At 35.2% G+C, this 13,533-nt stretch overlaps 2 protein-coding genes across 6 annotated transcripts; both read left to right on the forward strand.

Annotated features, from left to right (window-relative positions):
- The first annotated feature begins 633 nt into the window (after window positions 1–633).
- On the forward strand, window positions 634–6,378 carry LOC107629434 (RNA recognition motif (RRM)-containing protein). 5 transcript variants are annotated; one of them, XR_015907009.1, is made up of 8 exons: window positions 634–706; window positions 1,216–1,750; window positions 2,291–2,725; window positions 2,906–3,425; window positions 4,098–5,323; window positions 5,398–5,515; window positions 5,606–5,660; window positions 5,744–6,378. XR_015907009.1 is itself a non-coding variant. In XM_088507031.1 (7 exons), the coding sequence occupies exons 2-6, from the start codon at window positions 1,225–1,227 to the stop codon at window positions 5,644–5,646; spliced, it is 2,940 nt and encodes a 979-aa protein (XP_088363157.1). In that variant the 5' UTR covers window positions 634–706; window positions 1,216–1,224; the 3' UTR covers window positions 5,647–5,660; window positions 5,744–6,378. The 5 variants fall into 5 exon arrangements, 3 of the variants coding, with proteins under 3 accessions (XP_088363157.1, XP_088363158.1, XP_016187715.1); XR_015907008.1 differs by having other exon boundaries at window positions 647–706; window positions 1,107–1,750; window positions 5,744–6,151; XM_088507031.1 differs by having other exon boundaries at window positions 4,098–5,515.
- Window positions 6,379–10,285: 3,907 nt separating this feature from the next.
- Window positions 10,286–12,550, forward strand: J20 (DNAJ-like 20). Its single transcript, XM_016332226.3, has 2 exons — window positions 10,286–11,156; window positions 12,009–12,550. The coding sequence occupies exons 1-2, from the start codon at window positions 10,692–10,694 to the stop codon at window positions 12,162–12,164; spliced, it is 621 nt and encodes a 206-aa protein (XP_016187712.1). The 5' UTR covers window positions 10,286–10,691; the 3' UTR covers window positions 12,165–12,550.
- The last annotated feature ends 983 nt before the right edge of the window (window positions 12,551–13,533 follow it).

A 13,533-nucleotide genomic window follows, 5' to 3' on the forward strand; every position in this document is an offset into this window, starting at 1 on the left:
AAAGTATTAAATTGGTCCCCTACGTTTGGACATAATTTTGTTTTGGTCCTTAAGGTTTAAAGTGTCATATTTGAATTCAAAAAAGTTTCATTTAGTTTTAATGTAGTCCTACCGTAAGGTCAAAGTTAAATAATTAATGGAATGTCTTACATGACAGCAAGATATATGGAAAACAAGTACAAGCTCCATAAGTCCAAAATCAATCGTTGATGTATCAATACATTTATTTATTATTTTTCTTACAATTTAAATGAAATATTTTCTATAGAACTAAGGAGAATGATAAATAAATGTATTGACGTATCCACGGTCGATCTTGTGTTTTTGGAGTTTATACTACTGTCATGGAGGACATTTTGTTAATTATTTAACTTTGACCTTAGGACTAAATTGAAACTAAATGAAATTTTTTTAAATTTAAATAAAATACTTTAAACTTTAAAGACCAAAACAGAATTACGTCTAAATGTAAAGTATTAATTTAGTATTTTATCCTAATTATAAATATATCTCATTTGTACCGTAAATAAAAAAATTAATATGTTGTAAATTGATAAATATGTTATAAATTACTTATCTCAATAAATAAAATAAATAAATTATTTATTTATAAAAAAACTCAGTCCCATATGAATATTACGAATTTCCGATTGCGAAGCACAAAGCCCAAACCAACATTCAACGCCAGAGACCAGAGTGAGAACAGGTACGCGCTCTGCTTTTCCCTTTCTCCTATCAAACCTTCTTCCCCTCTTTCTCCCTCTCTCTCTCCCCCAAAATCTATAATCTCTAATAAAATTCACCCTGCGCCCTGCTTTACCAAATCAGCTTGGGATTTTCTTCTTTCCCTAACAATACCCTCTTAATTTTATTTCCATGCTTTTTCGCGGTTTTAATTCTCCAAATCTTTGGAATCTGATTTTGAATCTTGATACCTTGACGTAATGCCGTTTTTCATCTCTTCCTTTCTGTAACATTTTCGCATTCGGCATCAGATTCAACCTGTTCCTATATATTCTTTATCCAGGAAGCCCTTTTATTATGCCACTTCTATTTATTTGTTTGTTTTATGTTTTAACCTAGTTCTAGGGTTTTTCCTTTGATAGTTTGTGTTAACGGGAGCTGAGTGTGCTTCAATTGAGCACTTCAATTGAAGATTTCCTTCACCGATTGGGCATTTATAGGAGATTTGCTACTTCTTGTTTTCGGTATCAGGTAGGGTTGATGGCTGATCGGAGTTCGGCCGTTGCAAAGCCGGTATGGATGAAGCAAGCCGAGGAGGCCAAGCTGAAGAGCGAAGCCGAGAAAGCCGCGGCAGCTAAAGCTGCTTTCGAAGCGACCTTCAAGGATTTGGAGAAGAGTCGCGAGAAGGGCACTGTTCAATCTGACAGTGAATCCGAGGAATACGAGGATTTGGCCAATAAGCCTATTGGACCTGTGGATCCTTCCAAGTGCACGGCGGCGGGTACTGGCATTGCCGGCGGAACAGCCTGTGCTCCTTCTTCGTTCACAGTGGTCACCAAGGATTCAGATGAGAGGAAGGTTTCAGGTGGGGGTGCACAAGTCAAGGTGAGGGTGACGCCAGGTTTGGGCGTTGGAGGGTCTGATCAAGAAGGGATTGTGAAGGATATGGGTGATGGAACGTATAACGTCACTTATGTGGTGCCCAAGAGAGGGAATTACATGGTCAGTGTTGAATGTAATGGCAAGGCAATCATGGGTAGTCCATTCCCTGTGTTTTTCAGTGCAGGTATTCACCATTACTCTGCCGCAAAATTCTCTGCATTATTTAGATATATATGATGCCATGTGTGGTTTTGAATTTCTCCTGAAGTCCTAGTTAACGGTTCTGATCACAGTTCTAACATATAGGTATTGTAAAATTTAAAATTTTGGTTACAATTGGATAGTGTCATAATACAGTAAATGTCACCAAATATAATTGGTACCACTTGAGTATCATTTGTATTTTCATAAATCGAACAGCGGTGGTATTTTTGTATTATTAAAAACAGCATGGCAGTGATATTGTTGGATCTTAACATATTTAAATTTGATGAGAGAAACTACAAGGAAAATAAAATTTCAAAACTAAATCAGAGCCAAAAAGGACGGAAAAGATTACACCTATTTAAGTTCTCTATCTCACTTTATCCTTCTTCTTTCCCCCCATTAATGGAACATAATAAGTTTACTTTCCTTCTTGGTTGGGCTATTCAGAAAGAGACAGAGTTGAACTTGTTAATTTTCAATTTTCAATGCTTTGACAGTTTGGTTTGTTATATTGCAGGAAATAGTAGTGGAGGGCTGCTCGGTTTAGCTCCGGCATCTTCTTTTCCAAATCTTGTTAATCAAACTATGCCAAACATGCCGAACTACTCTGGGTCCGTTTCAGGGGCATTCCCAGGATTACTGGGAATGATTCCAGGGATTGTTGCTGGAGCTTCTGGGGGTGCTATTTTACCTGGAATTGGGGCCTCACTAGGGGAAGTTTGCCGTGATTATCTTAATGGGCGATGTATAAAAGTCGATTGTAAGTTGAATCACCCACCTCATAATTTGCTAATGACTGCATTAGCTGCAACGACCTCAATGGGAACACTTAGCCAAGCTCCTATGGCTCCGTCTGCTGCTGCAATGGCTGCTGCACAGGCAATAGTCGCTGCCCAAGCACTTCAAGCCCATGCAGCTCAGGTGCAAGCTCAGTCAGTAAAAGATTCCACTGGTATGTTGTGGCGTGTTAATTTTGTTTGTTGCTGTGTTTGGTATTACAGAGCTCTTATACAAGAAGTGCTCTCTGTTGGTGACTTTTTGTCATGTTTGGTAGTTACCTTTTTTTTGTTCTTCTTGTTTTCCGTTTAAGTATTTCTTGCTGTATTCTTATCATCTATGGTAACTTAATCAGGCTCACCTGAAAAAGCTGGTAAGGATGATGCATTGAAGAAAACTCTCCAAGTTAGCAATCTGAGTCCACTTCTCACTGTTGAACAACTAAAACAACTCTTTGGCTTCTGTGGCACAGTTGTTGAATGCACAATTGCTGATTCAAAGCATTTTGCTTATATAGAATATTCAAAACCTGAAGAGGCAACTGCTGCTCTGGCGTTAAATAACATAGATGTTGGTGGCCGGCCTTTGAATGTTGAGATGGCAAAATCTCTTCCGCAAAAACCATCTGTTGTGAATTCTTCCCTTGCTTCGTCATCTCTTCCTTTGATGATGCAGCAAGCTGTGGCAATGCAGCAGATGCAATTCCAGCAAGCTCTGATTATGCAACAAACCATGACTGCACAGCAGGCTGCCAATAAAGCCGCCACCATGAAGTCTGCAACAGAGTTAGCGGCAGCCCGAGCTGCTGAAATAAGTAAGAAACTGAAAGCCGATGGACCTGAAATTGAAGAGAAAGAAACAAAACAGAAATCCAGGTCTGTTTACTTTGTCAATTTTTCCTAGTGTTATTGTTCTACTGGTGCATCTTGACTATTCATTTTCAATGTTTTTATTGTTGCAACTTGCAACTAATTCATTTTAGGGTGCCCTACATAAGTATCATGAACCCATTAGAATAATGCATGAAATAGATTTATAAGTTTGGTAAAGGTGCCTAAGGTTTTTGTCATTTTGATGTTTTAGGGGGGAAAAAATCATAATCTTGTCCCCATTTCAAAAGTTCCCATTCGTTGGTATATGTTTTACTATACTTAATAGTTTTGGGTTTAGTGTGAGTGCAATGCATCCTTTGCTTTTTTATCTTTATATATATATATATATATATATTACACAATTGCCTTTGTATTATAGAAGCTTGCAGTTTTATGTGCGATAGCTGTGAGGTTGAGTAGCATATCTCTTTATTGTGAATATGCATTCTCATCAATCTTAAGGGTTCCCCCCACAATGTGTGCAATTATTGTGCATAGTGTTTTAAAATTGTTGCATGTTGATCTGTCTTTAAAATATATGGCTGAATGGTTGTGGAACAAGGAAAGTTTAGATTGTGGTGACAAAATCTTGTTTTTATATTTTTTTTTTTTTTGTCCTTCATTTTCATGTGCTAACAAAGGTCTTTAATTCATTAATTCAATTTCAATTTTCAGGTCTCCTTCTCCTCCTCGTGCAAGATCTCGATCAAAGTCAAGATCTCCTGTTAGTTATCGAAGAAGGAGGAGGTCTCGTTCCTACTCTCCTGCTCGCTACAATAGGGGTCGTCGGTCCAGATCACCAGTCAGGTCCCATCATTATTCAAGCTATGAAAGGGATCGAAGGTCCTATAGAGACATCAGAGAACACAGTGATAGAAGCAGAAGACGGGATTCAGATAGATACCTTGATCGGCATTCATCTGCTTCAAGAAGGAATAGGAGTAGGAGCGTGAGCCCTCATTCAAGGAAATCACATCGAACTGAATCTGTTTCTCCAAAACGTCACAGAGAAAGTTCACCTCATAGAGGAAGGAAAGAATCACGTGCTGATTCTGGATCCCCAAGTCATCGCAGAGGTAGTAAGTCATCTCCCAAGATTGATGAAATCAAACAAGAGAGCAAAAGACGCTCAAGATCAGTTTCTTCAGATGATAATAGGCTTCAATCCAGCAAAAATGAAGAAGTCCTGCATGGAAAATCTAAAAATAGAGAGAGAAGACGGTCCAGGTCAGTATCTGTCGAGGAGAAGCCTTATAGGAGCCGCCGATCATCCCCAAGAAGAGTGGATGAAAGTAGATCCAGGCATAATAAACGGTCAAGATCGAAATCTGTGGATGATAAGCAGCGCTTGCCTGAGAAATCAGATGAAAGCAAGCATAGAAGGTCAAGGCCTAGTGATAAAAGGCGTTCCAGATCAAGATCAACAGAAAGTAAGAATGAAATTGATGAAAGAGAGGATGAAAAAAAGATCAAAACTGATAGGTCAAAGCATCATCACACTAAAAGAAACAGGTCAAGATCTGTTGAAGGGAAGCATCGCACTAAAGATAAGTCAGGTGATAGTAAAGATAAAAAATCAAAGCATCGCAATAGAAGACGTTCCAGGTCAATATCATTAGAGGTTGAGCATAACAATGGAGGCAGCTCATCACATAAAGAATTGGATGAAAGCAATTTTGAACAGAGAAAACTTAGGTCTAAGTCCCCTGAAGGAAAGCGTCACACTGGTGATAAATATGGAAGCAGATATGAAAGATCAGAGCATCAAGAGAAATCCCTATCTAAATCAAAATCAGGAAATCACAACCCAGTTGAATGTGATGGTAATGGGCTCTCCCCACAAGTTATGGAGGAGTACGAATCTAAGGGAATAACACAAACTGATTCTGGATTTATGGAAGGTAAACATCATTTGAATGATGGAGAAAATGCTACTAGCAATATAAATTCAAAAGTTCATGAAGATGCTGTGCAGGAACCAACTATAAATTTAAAGATGGCAAAGGCAAATGATAGTGGGAATTGGGTTTCACCAAACAAAAGCTGCAAGTCAGAAGGGTCAAGTGAAAATGCTGGAGCTGATTATAACCAAGGTATGCTAAATCCTATTGTCAACCTTTGATGTTAATTATTGATTATTTTAGGTTATGTATGGCAAAACATGAGAATCCTCTTTAATGCAGACCGTATGTGTGGTGAAGAAGCAAGAAGTGGAAGATATTAAGCACTCTCTATTTGGTATTGATTTAAAATACTGAACTAAATTGAATTCTGCACACTTAAATAATTATTAAAGCTTAATTACTTTCTGTGGATTACAGGAGTGGGAATATAAATGATTTCAAAGATTCAACCTGGCTTTTGACTATGCTAATGGACATTATTGTGACATAGATCTTTGTCATTTCATCCGGAACCAAAAGTGGCACCTACTTATCAGAGAAGCCATGTTACACAAGGCTGATTTGGTTTCATAATGCTGTCATATATTGTTTCACTACAAGAGCATTGCAGGAATCATGGTTGAAGATTTTTTCACCCGCCAATGATTATGGCGCATATTCTAATTAAGGATTCTCATTAAGTTTACTGAACTAATTCCTTCCAAGGAATAGACAGTTTCTTCTTAGTAGAAATCAGAATTCTCAGGATGCTTCGCTATTTGATTTGGTTCCCAGAATATTATGTGTTAGCTGATGAACAAATTCAATTGATTATTTCCTTTTTTCAGGTTGGGTTGGAACAAAGATCAGATATAGAATCTGAGCTGTGATGTGGTTTAAGGTTTCAAGAAGTGTCGTGAATTTGTCATGATCAGCCACGCAGCGCTTATATATCATGCTTCTTTTACTGCTTGATTGATGTATGTTGGAATGTTATCTTAATTATACAGTTCTTTTTTATGAAACTTAATTTGAAGTTTAGATGAAATCTGAACTCTTTTTTTCAGTCCTCCAGATATCATGTTAGCCAGTAGGGAGAGCCCCTTTTAATCAATGTCCTGATTTTATGCTTCTAAAAACTTAGGGATAATGGTATTTTTAATCTTATGTGTTAAACTACCAACAGTTGTTTGCTATATATCTGTAGGTTCTAGACCCTTTGGGGAATTTTCTTAGTATGATAAAGTTTAGTTGCGCACATCAATCTTTGATGTTGGCAATCATAGGTTCACTTTCTTTTACTCATTTTATGGTGTGGGCATTTTATATCCAAATAAATGCAGGTTATTCACGTTGAAATCTGTTCGAGCTTTGAGATAAAGTTTTGCTGGGTTGGTTTCTCTTGTGTAAAATGAAGGTATGAGGTCAGATTCTGATGCTCTATGGTTCAGAGCACCGCTGTTTTTCTTCTATTAAAATGTGAGAGTAATGGGAGTTGCTTAGGTTTGCATTATGTATGAGTATGTTTGTTCTCAGTACCATTTGCCAATATTTTTTCTAATTGCTACCATCATTTGGTGTCTTATATTGCCCTACATTTTTGTTTTTCTTTTCTTTTTTTTTTTCCCTTCCATTTTTTCTCTTTCTTTTTTTCTTTTTTTTTTTTTCTTCCAAGAAATTATTATGGTTAGGTAAAGCTTCTATTTAAGGTCAAGTGAACCTGGATGTTGCTGCAATGAGTTACTTCATGTTGCATTTGAGCAAATTGGGCAGAGTTACAGTTTTTACTTAAGTAAATGCTGAAAAGCAAATGTTGATTTGAACAGGTAATTCTCCATGAAACTGCTGGGTTGGTACACTATCTGTAGGATCTTCATTAACATTTGTATTTATAGGGTATCTGTTAATTATGTCAGCCTTGTTTGTGCTGCTGCTTATTATTTTTTGAGTAAATGGTCAAATTCGTCCCTGAAAGATCACCCGTTCTCCAAATTGGTCTCCGAAAGAATTTTTTAATCAAATTCGATCGTGAAAGATTTTAAGTTAGTCACATTAGTCTTTTCGTCACTCATCTGCATTTGTATGGTTCGAAACAATTCGTTGTCCGTCTGCATTTTGGAGAATGGGTGATCTTTCAGACACGAATTTGACCATTTATTCTATTATGTTCCCTCTTAAAATATTTTCATATTGCACTCCTGGTAATCTGCAGTTTGACTACTTTTAGTGTTAATACATTGTTTATTTTTTTTTATATTAAGTCACATAACACGAATTGTGTCTTTTGAATATGAATTCGTTGCTGAGGGATGCTGGAGAACTTTGGTTTTTTTCTTTTCTATTTGACACAACACATGGGATTGTTCTGTTGTTGATTGTAAATGCCTTCTGAAGGTTTTTCCTTTCTTTTCCTTTGTTTTATTTTTTTTTGGGGCAATCTTTTTTCCCTCTCTCGTTTTCACTTTTTCTGGATAGGGTAAGCTGTGGATATGATGATCTTATGAGCAGTTGCAGCCTCTTCCTCCAGATTATTATTCGAAGTTCTTGGAAGTTGTGTGCTTTTAGATTTCTATTTCGTTGTGGGTAGAATATTTGAATAGAATCGTTATCTCTATGCATCAAGTGCTCGACTCACTAATGTTTCCCCGTCAATTTGTCTTGTTGGCATTTATGGGATTTACCAGTCTGTTTTTCTCCCCTAGTCTGAATAGTTCACTAAGAAATAGGAAACACAGTAAAGTATACTTGCCTGATATTTGACGTGTTCAATCATGATTAAGAATGTCAATAGGTGTGTTGATCCTCGACAGTTGGTCGGTGACATTTTCGGGGCCATAAGTTTTTCTAGTTTTTCCCCGTGTTTTACCTGCTGCTTGTCGCCTGAACCGTAGTGTCATGCAGAATTAAAAAGCATGCCCTTCGGGATTTGCTTCTAACGACTAAAAGATACACTTTTTATATCGATGTGGCTTTAATAGCATTGACGTGGTCGTGTTATCTTATGCTGTATCGCGAAAACCATCAGCATTGGGTTTGGTTTGAAAACAAATTATATCGATAATTTTCCCACAACAGATTGTCGGTGTTGGGCATATTATTTAGTAGGAAGTTGCTAGAGTAATTGCTTACACACCCTCGTATCCGCCCCACTCGTTTGCTTCGATTCGGTTCCTCGGTATTAATAGCATGGTGGAAACTCTCGTGCAGTTGACTTCACGAGAGTTGATTTCAATTATCAACTTTACGTGAAGTCGACTGTACCTGAGTTTCCACCTAAGAGCATGCATATCGTTTTTTCGTTGGTAGTACGTTCATATCTTTTCAAATCAGGTTAAATTGCAGGAAACATAAAAGTTGGTTTAACAAGATTTCCTTGCGTAATTGGTTTTCATTCATGAAATTATAAAGTCAACGTTTCATTTCTAGTGTCATTCTTTATTAGTTTATATCTCTATCTACAACCGTCCCTATAATAGTTGAAGTTATCTTCTAGATACAGTAGTTTAAAGCCAGCGAGTATGTTTGTCATTAGTTCATTACAAAGCGGACAATCTTATCAAAATAAAACTAGTAAATATTTTTACTGATTGGTTCACGAATGCCGTGGATAGTGTTAATGGAACAACGTACTTAACTAGGAACGTTGAATAGTCCTAATGTTACATCGCCGAAGCTCTATCGGTAAAGCGGTGAAGAAATGAATAAATTTGATGTATTTCAAACGCACATGGATTGATATACGTATGGGTTGTTTATTCCCAGTTGACTATTAGGCTGCTTGCGCTACAGAATAGGCTAGATAAATAATGGTAATTTGTGCAAGGATTCAAGTTAATTTCACTAAGCCCATGTGAACAACAATAATATACGTTCTAGAAAAGTTATGCAATTCCGATTAGGTGTGCCCAACGTAGAAAATTTGGCGTTCCGTTTAGAACCTTCTTTTAACATTGGTACTAGATACAAAATGCGCTTAGTAATACTGATATCAATATATCATCATCATAATTGAATCCAGCGTAAAGGTGAGCCATTAGACATTCACCGACTTCTTACTGATATTTCAGACACCTCTAAATATTTATTTAAATTTAATTTTCGTATAATATAAATCATCATAAGGACAGAAGGTTCGGCTTTTATAATCATTATCTCCATAGCCAGACAAATAATAATATCATGATTCTTTAATAGTATAAAATATTTATACGGATATATTTTAAAATGAATCTTATTTATTGGAAGAAGAACATTTCACAATGTAGAACATTTGACTTTGTTGTAATCTTTACAATAAGGCGGGAAAAATATGATGGATAATAATATATTAAAATTAATCTTATTATTTTATCAAAGATGTTATGTGTAGTCACTAGATCTATCATTATAAATATATATATATATATATATATATATATATATATATATATTATTTGAATTATTTTTAATATATATTTTATATTTTATATTTATTTTATATAAATAATTTATTTTTAATGTATATCTAATATGATTATTGTTTTAAGAGTTGGTGCCAATATATTTATAGTAGAGTCAATAACTATTTTTTTAGAGTAGTTTTACTTTTTTTGGTGGATGACCGTTCTTTTTATCTTAAAAATTTGTTAGAATCTATTTTTAAGCAGAGATAGAGATAGTAGAAGAGATTTGCATAAACAATTACTTACTTGGATAAGTAAAACTGAATCTTTTTGTCGTAACCGATCTTTAGAGGATCGGATAAGTGGAGATTTTTGGTGAGCCTTTATACTTAATGGATTTGACTTTATTTTATATCAGAATATGAAGAATAGTTATATATTATAACAACATAAATATTGCTTTTGCAATAATTATATCACCTATGTTCACCAGATATTCCAACCACACAAGTCTCCTCATAAATGATATAGTTCACCTACTAAAAGAAAATTACAAAACATGTCAATCAACACCTAACTTAGACCCTTAAACAAACTTAAGGTTCAGATCAAATACAAAGAAGAAAACTTGCAGTTGGATTCTATTTTTTTTTTTAAATGAATAAAGAATATCACTTTGCTTTAACTCTATATAAGTCAATTTTATTCAACTCAAAATTCAGTTAAAGTCCCAGGCAGCCAGGCTCCCATAGTCTTCAAATAAATAGTAACAACAAATTATATTAAAGTAAATTATTTTTTTCTTTAAAAAAAAGAAAAAGAAAAAGAAAAAGAAAAAAGAAAAAAGAAAAGGCAAGACCATAGAAGATATAACACGTGGTTAGAGGCCTGAGAGTTGTGACATGAGCATCCACTCCAAAACACAAACGGAAACAGAAACATAACCACTGAACTTCTTCTTCTATTTTATTCAATCATTCATCTAAACACACAAACATAGAAAGATGCGGTTCTATCCAGGCTTAACCATCACACCCACCGATCACCGCTTCTGCGTCCCAACCGCCACAAATCCCGTCTCTCTAAGGCCCATTATCGGCCCAATCAAATGCCCAAACCGAGTCACCTTCTCCTTCAAGAAGCCCAGGGCCACCCTTAACGGCGCTGCTGCCACCGAGGATAAGCCAGCGATGGCGGTTGCGGAGCTGAGCTTCTACGAGCTTCTAGGGATTTCGGAATCGGGGTCGCTGATGGAGATAAAGCAAGCGTACAAGCAACTCGCAAGAAAGTACCACCCGGATGTGTCTCCACCGGGTCGGCTCGAAGAGTACACGAAACGGTTCATTCGGGTCCAAGAGGCTTACGAAACCCTCTCGGATCCCACTAGGAGAGCCATGTATGATAACGACATGGCTAGGGGAGTTCACTTCGCCTTCAATGCTCGTAGAAGTTACCACCACCGTGATCAGGTTTTCCCCCTTTTTCTTCTGCTGAAATTTGATATTCGTTGTGGATTTTGATTATTTTTTTATTTTTTGTTATCATTTGTGTATAATTAGAAGCAAGTTTAGTTATCTGAAATGCTTGGATTGGTTTATTCTGTTTTCAGGATAGGGTTTTTAGCGAATAGTTCATGTAAAGCTTAGTTCTTGTATATTCCGTGCTCATCATGTTGATTCCTTTAGTTGGTTGGACATGAAAATTAGGGCTTGACTTTGCGTTTGAATCTGTGAATTTGTTTCCCTGCTGATTTATCCTTGTTAGCAATTTTGCTGTTTCTGATTCTGTTGGTATTTATTTTTTGGCTAGTTGGTTCCTCCTCCAACTCTGTGCCCATGAGGCCATGATTGATTTTTCCCCATTTTTTTAAATTTAATTTTGATGAATGTAACCAGCTCCTTCGTTGACTTTTTTTTTTCGTTTGAATAGGTTCATATTGATTTTATTCTGGCTGTTGTCTTCTTTTTTCTGGAATAATTTTGAATGTGTCAACTTCAACACCATTTCATCATCTCAAAGACTTGATACATGTATTATTAAATTCAATGCATATATATGACTCTTGAGCACACTTTGAGTCAGTTGAACCTAATTTTATACCATGGTGATGGGTAATTGTAGGTCCTACCAACATGCTTCATGCCTTCTAAACATATGGATTATGGAAGAAGTAGAACCTTTTCATATATTGTATTTGCTTTGTTAATTGGTCCTTGTCCATCTCAATCCGAATTGTTTTAAGACAACAATCCTTAGTGTGTTTTCTTTTTGTAATTTTTTATTTTTTTCTAATAATCCAAAGCGATTTGATTTGTACCCAGGTGGTTGAACATAAGAGCGAGTGGAAATCTCGTTGGCAATCACAACTTTCTGAGCTGAAAAGAAGAAGTAGGAGCAAGAGCAAGGATGAAGGGAAGAACATGTCATGGGCAGCAAGAATGCGCCAACAAAGAAATGAATCATCAGATGAATCATGACTAGGATTTCCATTATTGTTCTCGAATCTGTGTATATGTATATATCTATATCATTTCCACGTTAGTTTAGATCAGATATATAGTATTACTTTCGGTTCACAACATGTAGTTATGACTTTTATGGTATGTTCATAAATTAATGTATCTAATACCATAAACAAACTTTACCCTGATACATTAATTTATAAATGTACCAAAAAAGCTGAAATAACAGTTATTGTGTGCCAGAGTGGTCTGGTGGCTGCATTCACTATGCTAACAAAGTAACAAACCATTATAGTTTGCCATTGCCACCCAAGAACGGGAAGAAAAAGAGAAAGAGAAAGAAAAGGAAAGTGGTGCCTCTTGGCCTTAATAATCTAATTATAGTTGATTATTCTGCGTCACACTTTGTGATAAACATGTATTCTGGTGTCATTTTCTTGGCTTAAGTGGTGTATTTTGTCTCTACTAATCATTCAACATAGTTTGTCCCAATTCCCAAGTTTCCAATCACAGAGATAAGGTGATAATAACTATGATGTCGACCCATAACAAAATTGGACACCACATAGCTCCACGCCAATTTGGATGTAGAATTCTAGCAAAGCAAGCAAGCAGGCCCACTTGTGCCTCAGTGTTTATCATAGTTGTCTCTAAATAAATCACTAATAGCCGCCACCGTTAAAAGGTACGTGGTTTTATAGCGGTATAGGAAAAAATTATATTATTTTTAGGGTGTATATTAAATATATTTAGTGTACATGTTAAAGTTACACTTATTATTAGTAAAAGTTGTCAAATTTTTTACTTTAGTAAACATACAATAAATAAATGTATTAAAAATTTAAACTTTGTATCTTTTTTATAAAAACTTTGTTAGTTAGTAATCATAACATGTGTCATTAGTTAAACCATTATTTTTATATTAACTTATTAAGTTTAAACTAATTTTTTAGTGGATATTATTAAGCTATAAAACTATATGTTTGTGTTTTGAGAGATATAATTCATGATAAATTTGTTCATTGTTTATGTTTAAGATGAAATTGATTTTTGCATAAAAGGGTATAAAGTTATCCATGTAGTATGTATGATTTTAAACTTCGAGAAAATATTTATAACAATAAAACTATGTTTAGAATATTCTTGTTAAAAAGTTAAAAGTAAATGAGTTTAGCTATTTTGTGTCTTCAAGAAATATTTTAATAATATAATAAAAAATTTTAAATTTTTAATGTATTTATCTTATCCATAATTTTTAGTTAAATATTTTTTATAATTATAATATGTCTTTAGAGTATATGTTAACAAGACTCAAATTGAAAGAAGAAGAACAAATACATTTAATGCATTAAAAATTTAAATTTAACAAGTTTGTTAGAGAGAT

Source organism: Arachis ipaensis, chromosome B3 (assembly GCF_059453495.1).
Source record: "Arachis ipaensis isolate K30076 ecotype BB chromosome B3, ASM5945349v1, whole genome shotgun sequence".
NCBI lineage: Eukaryota > Viridiplantae > Streptophyta > Magnoliopsida > Fabales > Fabaceae > Arachis > Arachis ipaensis.